This window comes from Myotis davidii, unplaced genomic scaffold (genome assembly GCF_000327345.1).
Source record: "Myotis davidii unplaced genomic scaffold, ASM32734v1 scaffold496, whole genome shotgun sequence".
Classification (NCBI taxonomy): Eukaryota; Metazoa; Chordata; class Mammalia; order Chiroptera; family Vespertilionidae; genus Myotis; species Myotis davidii.
Window position 1 is genome coordinate 5,907,439 of NW_006289398.1, and position 10,525 is coordinate 5,917,963.

Genomic DNA, 10,525 nt, shown 5'->3' on the forward strand with positions numbered 1-10,525 from the left:
CTGTCCCGACGTCCCACCCTCTCCTCGCCTGCCTCCTCCTCTCCAGTTGTCACATGAAATCCTCTGGGTAAATACACCAGCCTCTCTCCTCTTCCTGTCGGGCAGACTTAGGAAAGTCGAGATTCCCTCCAGAATAATTCTATCAACCGAATAAGGGAGGACTTACTACGGACCCAGTAACAGTCTCTCACATGCTCCGTGTTTTCCTGCTCTCAGGATTGTCCTGGTCCCCTCTGCCGACGGGCACCTCCGTGCTTCAACCAGCCTTGTATTTGTTCCAGAGGGGAACTTACCCATATCTTGTCATGCATCTGTATTATTGGTTTAGTTGTCACTATTTTAAACACTTTTATCAGATTAAGTAAACAGAAGTGTGCCTGGGGCTCTTTTTAATCCACTGTAATGCAGCCTAGGGCACATGCTGGTTAATGGGTAAAATGTTTATACCAATGGCTATGGAAGGATTTAAGCTTCATAGACAGATAACCAAATCCTTTCCGTGCGGCTGACATTGGGGCTGGCGTTATGTGCCCATTGCTCAGCTCTGCTCAGAGAGGCTCCAGGCTGCCGGGGCCAGACAGCCGCATTCCAGGCCCCGCCCAGCACCCTGAGGAGCAGAGAGGAAGGAAGGAGACCGATTTATAGCTGAACAAATAGGAAGAGTCATGAGAAATGGACATCGAAGGTCGTTCTCCGCGTCTCTGCGGTCAGCGTCCTCTGTGGGAAGCACTAGCTAACATTCCATATCTCATGAGAACGCACTCCCGTCTGCAGGTTGCTGGTCGGCTCGCCGTGGAGTGGCTCCCCGGACAACCGCATGGGTGACGTGTACAGATGTCCGCTCCACCTGCCCACGGCCTGCGAGAAGCTCAATTTGCAAGGTGAGCTGCGGGCAGAGCGCGGTTCCTCACAGCTAGCAGAACCTGCTGTGTTACACAAGATTGAAAAGTAGCAGGACCCGTCCTGGTTCTGTCTGCAAGAACTGCAGGCAGCTTTCCTGGCCTTCCTGTTCTCGGTGGTGTTGGCCCAACTGTAGCCAGATCTCCCACCGAGTGTGAAGGCTGGTTTACTGAGACGCGTGGGAACGGGCTGCCCCCTGCACCGGCCGCCCCGAGACGGGAGCCGGTTCCCACCCGCGTTCAGGAGCGTTTTTCTGATAATTTACAGAAATCGAAGGCTGCCCAAACTTCCCACTCCCTCTCCCCAAAAGAAACCCCATGAAGTGCAGAGATGTCAGTCCTGAGGCTGACGTCGGGCGCTGTGTCTGAATGACTCCATTCCGATAAGAACATTCGCGCCCGGGAATGATGTGAAATGGCTGGAAATGCTGTTTTCATTCCCTCATCGCAGATGCTTTCTATTAATGCGGAAGTTACTAAAAGTTACTGGAAGCCTGAGTGAGTCATGCTTCCACACAGCACGTCCCGGGGCATGTCACATGTTGCTCAATTCCTTCCTCGTCATCGGTCAAAAGAGCCTGCGCCGAGGGGTCAGGGAGCCCTGAGGAACCAAGGCGTGGTGCGGCCGCGGGGCTCAGGACTTGAGCATCTATCCACGACCCAGGAGGTCAGGGTGTGCTTCCCGGTCAGGCACAGGCCCAGGTTGCGGGCTCGATCCCCAGTGTGGGGCGTGCAGGAGGCAGCCGATCCATGATTCTCTCTCATCATGAATGTTTCTGTCTCTCTCCCTCTCCCTTCCTCTCTGAAATCAATAAAAACACATTTTAAAAAAAAGAAGGCGTGGATTAGGGAAACAGTGCCATGGAAATGGAGGGAAGGAGAGATTCAAACCAGTGGCAAAGGCTTAGAGACCAGGGCGGGTGTTTCTGACCCCTCCCTGTCTCCCTGCACCATTTCTGGGTCTAGTAGGCGCTCAGTAACCCTAGTCTCAGTGCAATGGGGTGAGTGCCAATAGGGCCCGTGGCTGGGGTGGGGGGTCATCTAGGTCCATGCTCTCCAGACGTCCTCAACCCTCCCCCTCGCTGCAGGCACGTGCAAATGTACAATTTCTAAAAATAAAAACATCTCGGGGTGAGTGCTCGAAAGTTTTATTCTCCCAGCCCCAACGTCCCACAACACCTCTAGCTTTTAAACACTCACCCCAGAGGCATACATTCTATTTTTTAAAAATTATAAATGACAAATTTAAAAAGTAAAACCATACGCACAGAAGTTCTCCTGTTTTTCTCTGCGGAAGCCATGTCGCCCTGTTTTGACACTGTCTTGGCTGGGGCATCACCCCGACAGGGCTGACGGGAGAGCGGGGCTTAGGAGCACGTGTGAGGTGACCAGGGTCAGGGAGGGAAAGGAGACTCCATTTCCAGAGGAGAGTGGTGAGCAGAGTTAGGAAAACAGAGCTTTTCTGACCCAAAGGAGCCGGTCCTATTCATAGGGAGGGGGAAGGGGGGCGGTCAGAGGCAGGGACTGTCAGTCGAGAGCAGAGTGGAGTGGGTGGAGTTCTCCCTGGTCCCTGGGGAGTGGCTCCCTCCTCTCAGAAACAAGGAAAGGGAGTTCCTCCAGGGCCTCCCCTCCAGGTAACCCCGAGAGGCCGAGCTGGCACTTCCGGGCGACGGGCTGGAGAGATTTATCATGTGACGGGCTAGTCTCGGGCTCTCCTTCCAAAGTCGGCTCATTATTGCTTTGAGCCAGATTTGACTATATGGCTTTCTTTTTTAAAAAAATATATATTTTTAATGATTTCAGAGAGGAAGTGGGATGGGGGGAGAGAGAGAGAGAGACATCATTGATGAGAGAGAATCGTGGATCAACTGCCTCCTGCACGCCCCCCACTGGGGATGAAGCCTGCAATCGGGCATGTGCCCCCGGGAACAGAATTGGTGACCACCTCGTGCATGGGTCAATGCTCAACCACTGAGCCACACTGGCCGGTGGTTGGCTTTTTACATAGCAAGCTTTTCATGAGGGCATGCACCCTGACCGGGAATCGAACCCTGACCTCCTGGTTCCTAGGTCAATGCTCAGTCACTGAGCCCCGCCGGCTGGGCCATGTGGTCCTTCTTCATAATGCTCTACGGGTATTTCTTTCTGATGAGAATGGAGCATTAGGTAGAGTATTCGGGCCTTGGAAAGAACAGGGGTGGCAAACTGGAAGCCAGAGGCGCGCTCAGATGTGTTGGCCTGGCCGGCGCTGTGACATTGTTCAATGGCAAGGCCTCCGGGTGCCGCCCCCTCCAGACCCACCCCCACAGCTCACTGCCCAGCCTCGCAGGTGAGTGAGCTGCCGGTCACCGAGGTCGCTCACGCCCCTGCGCTGGCCACGTGCAGATGGCACTCGACGGGCGACACGGAGCTCAGCGCTGCACAGAAGCGTGCATGAGCCTGGGTTTTCCAGCAGCTGTAATGAAGGCAGGAACCTAACGCGCTTTCACTTTTCCCTTGAAGCTTCCGTGAGCATCCCCAACGTGACGGAGATAAAAACCAACATGAGCCTCGGCCTGACGCTCGCCAGGAACGCGGGCACCGGAGGGTTTCTCGTGAGTGTCCCCTTCTCACGCCCCATCCTTAACCCCGTCCTTCTCCGGGACGCGTGCGCTCAGCATCTCCCCAACCCCCCGCCCCCGGAAGCAGACCTGGGGGTGCCCTGTCACGCTGTGTGGCTGTCCCCGCCAGGAGCCTCCTGCTGATGTGCAGGCTTCTTCAGATCCTCGGCTCAACCACTGCCCAGAATGTTCTGGAAAGGGGAGTGAGAGGAGCGGCCCTGGGAAGGGCGCCTGGTCTCCGTTGAGAAGGGCTCCTCCCTGGGGGACCCGCCAGGCAGGTGCTGCTGATTCCGAAAGGCGGTCTGAGAGCTGGGATGCACTTCTGTGTTTCATTTCCTCTGATGTCTGTCAATCTGGGGCTGGTTGAGGTGTGGCTCGGTCTCCCTTCTTCTTTCACGTCGGTGTTTCCTCGCTTTTACTTCCCGGGATGCTGGGAGAAGACGTCACAGAGAGGGAGAAGGCCTTGCCTAACAAGGCCCCGGGCCAGTCGGCTGTTCATAACGGCACGTCCAGACACTCTGAGTGACGTGAGGAGTTGCCATAGACACATAGAGAGTGGGGCCTTTCTGAGCGGGAAGGATTTCTGAGCTTAGAACTAACCCAAGAAATACTGTGGGAAAGTGTTGAAAAGATGGGGCTATATAAAAGGTGAAAACCATTGCACCACACAGGAAGAGATTAGAGGCAAATAAAAACCGAGTTTTATTTCACATTCTCACCAGCTCTTACAGGTGTATCCGAGTGGTGTTGTCATCTTAGACGAGTCTTAGACGCTTAACTTTACGTTAGTTTTACCTAGGACATGCTAACCTAAAAGCCTAAGTGTACAGCTGGCTTCTTCTGAAAACAGAATCGATTTTGAGCAATGTCCTTCTACTTTCACGAGTAGATGTTAGGATTCGGACAGACTTTGTACCCCTAAGGGAATCAGGTTTTGCTTATGATACGTGTTGCATCAACGCGTGGATGGATGTTGCCATGGATCGCCATGCTTTCTGATATCTCTAAGCCCTTATTTATAATCGATCACCTTCACCTTTTTTTTTTTGCTTCTTTGTTTTTAAAGTTGAATAAATTCAGAAAGAGAAATATATTGAGACATGGGGATTATGGAATGTGCTTCAAAAGTTTTTAACCTGTAGCTTCAGACGGAGTAAAATGAAGTTGCAAGAGAATTTGAGAGATTAATTTAGCCATGTGCCAAGAGAGGAAGGGAGGGAGGGAAGAAGAGAGAGAGAGGTGTGTAAGAGGAAGAAAAAAAGAAGAAAGAAAAGAGCCAGTTTCCTTTACATACGTAAGAGATCAGAATTTTAAGATTCTCTCAGGACTTCTGTGGAAAAGACAGACAATCATCACATTTTTTGAGCTTTCTTGAATTCTGGGCTTACAGCAGGAGCGGTTCTGCCAGTGACAACTGGCACATTTGAATTTCAACTTCTTAGTGCTGTTTTCCTTTGCTTAAAAAAATTTTTTTGAATACTTCATGAGTTATTATTTTTCAAGATGATCAGAAACATCCAACTGGGGGGGTGGGGATCTAGGAATCAGTGATTGGTATCTGTAATCTAGTAAATTACCAAAGGTATCAATTACGATTTTTCCCAAACTTGGCAAAATGACCCTTTTATAGGGAAAACCAACCTTGTGCACGAAGCATGAAAAAAAACCACAGCTGATGCCCGCTCCCAAAGGTTAAACCGGGTCCAATAAATTTCCTTTTATTCTTCCAATGGCTTTTCGTAAGACCGCACTTTTCGGTTCAGTTTTAGTGATTGGTCCACAGCTTCAGGGTGAGCTCTGTAGCCTCCTCTTAAGCTCTTGACTGGACGGCTCTTCCCCACGGTTTCCCTTTTCCATCTAACGATTCCCATGTTGTCTGAGCGTGCATTTCCCGTGTAGCTGACTTGGGGGTTCCTGGCTCTCAGGGCCGGGGGCGGGAGGTTGGGGGTTGGGCTGATGGGGGGACTCAGGGTGGAGTACAGGGTGTGGGCACTAGGCCCGGCCAGGCTGGTGACCGCAGGTTTGGGGGAGTGGACATGGACCCCGATGTCCTCAGAAAACTGCTCCCCAGCAAAGCTAAACATGGGCAGCCCATGAGTCTCGTCTGCGGTGGTTTAGCAGAGTGGATTTTTGAAACTGTGGATTTTCACACAAAATTAGTCTTCTCCGACTCTCCTTGAGAATGCGGGTGGCCTGGCTGTCCCTGGGCGGAGCCGGGGTGCACTGCCCCTGTGTGTGCGGGGTGACCTCCTCGCGCACCTTGGCCTCTATCCCCGGCCCAAGCTCTCCTCTGGGTTCCCTGCCCAGCCCTGGGGGACGTGGGTTTGTGGTTTCTGCTGATAACTCCACATGGAGGGGCAGGAGGGGCCCGCGTTCCGGAAAGACCACGTAGGATGCTGCTGACAGCCCCACCTTCTTGCTGTTGGCCCAGCGCTGTTCTGGCTGTTTCATACCCAGAGACCCATGTAACCTTCACAACAACCTTCAAGACAGGCAGCATGGTCGTCTTCACTTTGCACATAAAGCTCTGCACTCATTTTCCTCCTGGGTGTCCCCTGGGATGGAAGCACCCCTTTATCTAGCACTGACACCTGCCCCGAGAGTGCCAGCGTCCCGCCTCCCGGAGCCTGCCATTGGCCATAGCTCCTCCCCGCCGCTCCCTCCCTCCTGTCCGCCCTTCGCCCTGTCACACAAAGGCATTTTTAAAAATATGTTTTTTATAGTTGATAGTATTACAGATGTCTCCCATTTTTCTCCCTCCTTCCAGTCCCTACCCCCAGCCCAGGTCTTCACCCCTTATTGCCTGTGTCTATGGGCTGTGCCTATAAGTAGATACGTTCTTTGGTGTGTCTCTTCTCATCCCCGCAACCCCACGTCGGGGCGTGTCAGTCTGTTCTCTGCTTCGGGTCTTATTTTGTTGGTCAGTTCATTTGAGTTCACAAATAATCAAAGGCATTCTGACCTGTTAATTGCAGGCCTTGGCAATCCCTGGTGCTTGCAGGGGATAGGGATGGGCGTGAGTCTCAGACGGGGAAGTGGGGTCTAATGGTTTCCACGTTCTGTCACTGCTCTCGTTTTTTTCAGACATGCGGGCCCCTGTGGGCACAGCAGTGCGGAAGCCAGTACTACACCACCGGGGTCTGTTCCGATGTCAGCCCCGACTTCCAGCTCTTGGGCAGCTTCTCACCGGCGGTGCAGAGTGAGTGAAGCGTGCACGGCGGGCCCGGGCGGCGCCGCCATTCAAGGCAGGGAAACGTGTGGGCACCCCCGGCCCCTCCGCTCTCGGTTACCGCTTCATCTTTAGTGACTTCAGAAATCTGTTTCTCCTCTTCCCCTGTGCAGCCTGCACTTCCTTCATCGACGTGGTGGTTGTGTGCGATGAATCAAACAGTATCTACCCCTGGGTGGCAGTAAAGAACTTTCTGGAAAAATTTGTGCAAGGCCTGGATATAGGCCCCTCGAAGACACAGGTACGGACGTCAATAGCACATGCGTTCACCCGCGGCCTTCTTCTCGAGAAAGTAGTGTTGGGTGTGAAGTTTTCCCCTTTGCATTCGCCAGATCCCCAGTTGACTGCACTCAATGCCGACCTGGAGAGTGAAATGCAACTTGTACTGTTCGCGTTATTCTGCGCGTCACTTCGCCCACTGTGGGTCTTTGAGCTGAGATCCTGTTTCTGACAAAGCGTCAGACGTGGGGATACCATTTTAACCCTCTTTAGTTGCTTACTATTTTCATCCTCTAGCTCATGAATTTATTAATGTATTTTAAAATCAGATATGTATCTTTCCTTTACACCTACTTGGACTGATAATGACTCTTTTTTACGCCTTGTTGCTACACAGTTATCCTGGAATCCTGGGATTTTTATGAATAAGTCTGTAGACAGCATAATTCCACTTTATATTACGTTATGGTCTTTTATTATGTTTCATCTAGTCTTTTATCCAGTCTCCCCTCCTCCTACACAGGACAGGCCTCTTCACTAACTTTGCGTAGTTCTCTGTGCTGTAAGGCAGCGGTCGCCACCCGGTGGTCTGCGGACACTGATGGCCCGTGGGTTCCGAAGGCTGGCGACCGCTGCTAGAAGGAGTCTTGAATTTGCTTTTCCGTCTTCTGGGGACGGGCACCCGGAACTCAGGAGCAACCCTTTCTGCTTCTGGAAAAGGGACTAGCCCTTATTTGGAAAGTTCTGGGGATTTTCTTCCTTTCCTATTGGCTCTGCCACTCCGGGCTCATTCTGGCTGTATCAGCCCAGGGACCGCCGTCAGCGGGGTCCTGGATGTCCCATTAGACCTCATCTCCTCAGACCTCCTGCCCAGCTCTCCCCTTCCTCACCCCGAAGCTCAGGGCCGGGTCCTGTCTTCTCATGTTAGACTCCCCATTTTTGGGGGTCCTTCCCTCACACTCAGGTCTTACAAAACCTAAAACCAGCGTTCGGTGCTATATTTTCTCCACCTCGAGAAAGTGCTGATGCAACTGAGCCCTCCAGGCCCCGCCCCTTCACCTTCCTGACACAGGCCAGTGTGTCAGAGCCCCTGGGCCAGTGGACTCTCACCGCCACTTCCTGCTCTGGGAGCCCCAGGCATCCACGGTGATTTCGGTGCTGGGAACCAGGACAGTAAAAGAAGTGTTTGAGCCTCTTGATCTAAAGCAAGAGGGGGGAACCTTCTCTCTGCCAAGGGCCGTTTGGATGTTTATAACGCATTCTGGGGCCATAACAATGATCAACCTAAAAATTAGCTGTTCTATTTGGTCATTTCATTAACTCACCCCGAAGGCCTTGGCTGGGCCAGGCCAAATGAAGGCACATGGGCCGGACGTTCCCCACCCCTGAGCTAAAGGATTAGGGTGACGTGCCCAACGTCTACTGAGAAGTTGTTCTGTCTCAGCGCTCAGATCAGACTCTGAAGGGCTTTTCTGTGAAGCCCAGAGGCCCCAGGCCACAAGCACAGGTGACGTCTCAGACCTGAAGTGCGATGAGAGGAAATCCCGTGCAATAAACACAATAATCTGAAGTGACTGCATCAATTATGAGCAGTAATCAGTTGTCTTGAATGCTTATTATTATTATTAAATATATTTTTTATTGATTTTAGAGAGGAAGGGAGAGATAGAAACATCAATTATGAGAGAGAAACATTGATTGGCTGCCTCCTGCATCCCCCCACTGGGGATTGAGCTCACAATCCGGGCTCAATGTGCCCTTGACTGGAATCGAACCTGAGACCCTTTAGTCCGCAGTCCGACGCTCTATCCACCCAACCAAACCAGCCAGGGCTTGAACCTTATTCTTTGCTCATTATATAATTATCCTGAATTGATGAGATGTTCTCTCCTATCCACAGCTGCTCACAGTTGCTTACATGTTTGCATCCATCATCAATTAAAATGTTTTTATCTTTCTGGTATGAACTTTATTGTAATATTTACCCACATTAAAATACTACAGGGCAGTGCTTAACAGTTACAGCTACCACTCCTGAGGGCCAAATCGGGTCCGATAGCACTTCGTCCTGCTTGTCGATCACCGCTGTTGCTAAACACGTACAGCAAGCGCGTCAAACTCCAGGGCTACCACGGGCCAGATGAACAAGGTTTACGTTTATGTGGCCGCAAAAAATCAAAAGCTTCCATTTTCACAGAAACGTAGGTTTATTGTGATAGAGACATGCTGAATACAAAGGGCTGAAATAAATGAGTGATCGTTATCATAAAATTATAGAACATTTTAGTAAAAATTAATACTTTTTCTTGAACATTAACTTGCATTTAATAAAAAATTAATAAATTTTTCTTGAACATTAACTTACCAGACACTGAATAACTGCACAAGTTAATAAGCATAACGCAAATAAACCTATTTTTCTTGTTCTCCGAAAGCGAATTATTTCCTGTTGCGCACACCAAACAAGTCAGTCCAAGACTAATGACGTGGCCATCGGCTGCTAAAATATTCGCTGCTAGTATTAGTGGAGGGAAATGGTACACCTGCACGTGAGGGAGATGAATACAAATGAATAGTCATCAGTCATTAGTGAATGTTGTAGTTCATTATTAATAATTATGCATAACAGGATACTGTAAAAGTGAAGTTATGAAATTTTTATGACAACATTTCTTACCGTCATATTGGCTGGGCTGCAGAAATATTTGTTGTGGGCCGCGTGCGGCCGCGAGTTTGACATGCTTGACGTACAGCCTCCAACAGAGGAGTCATTTCGCTGGAAGAAAAAAAACTGGTTTTACAAACAAAGTGGAAAATGGCTCCCTTAAGCTCTCAGCCCACATCTAAATGCACTTTGGATTTTCATTTGATTGGCCAAATAGAATGACTTCTAACTTACTGACCAGCGTCTGAGAACGTCTGCTCTCCCGCAGGTGGGGCTCATTCAGTACGCCAACGAGCCCCGAGTGGTGTTCAACCTGAACACCTTTAAAACCAAAGCTGAGATGACTGCAGCCACATCCAGGACGGTCCAGAAGGGCGGGGACCTCACCAACACGTTCAAGGCCATTCAGTTCGCAAGGTGAGCCCCACGCGATCGCGCCTGTCAGTGAGGGAGGGCAGAGAGAAGCGGTAACTTGCGCTCACCCTTCGCTCCGGGATAGCAAAGAAGGAGAGGTCACGTATCCCGCACCGTACACGCGGGGAAGGCCGTAGGCCACGCCTGCCAGTGCCGGCCAGAGTTCCGGTTCCCGTTCCCCTGCTTCTCTGCCGACGGGAGAGACATGCTGAGTCCCCAGGTTATGCTCGGCGGGGTCGCAAGGCTGAGGACAGGCCCGTTGGAAAGTCCTCGCTGTAGTGAGCCTGTCATTTCATCTGTCACAGAAACTCTGCTTACACGGCAGCTGCCGGCGGCCGGCCGGGCGCCACCAAGGTCATGGTGGTAGTCACCGACGGCGAGTCGCACGACGGCTCCATGCTGAAGGAGGTGATCGCGCAGTGCAACGAGGACAGCATCCTGCGGTTTGGCATCGCGGTGAGGCGCTCCTCCCCTGTCGGCGGGGGTGCGGTGGGGGAAG

At 51.4% G+C, this 10,525-nt stretch overlaps 1 protein-coding gene across 1 annotated transcript in view; it reads left to right on the plus strand.

Annotated features, from left to right (window-relative positions):
* The window catches only part of ITGA2 (integrin subunit alpha 2), an 85,993-nt gene that overhangs the window by 34,474 nt on the left and 40,994 nt on the right, over positions 1–10,525 (plus strand). Inside the window, exons 4-9 of the mRNA XM_015562609.1 lie at positions 775–881; positions 3,402–3,493; positions 6,584–6,698; positions 6,842–6,969; positions 9,881–10,029; positions 10,332–10,482. Of these exons, the coding sequence (XP_015418095.1) occupies positions 775–881; positions 3,402–3,493; positions 6,584–6,698; positions 6,842–6,969; positions 9,881–10,029; positions 10,332–10,482 (742 nt within the window). The remainder of the gene's footprint in view (positions 1–774; positions 882–3,401; positions 3,494–6,583; positions 6,699–6,841; positions 6,970–9,880; positions 10,030–10,331; positions 10,483–10,525) is intronic.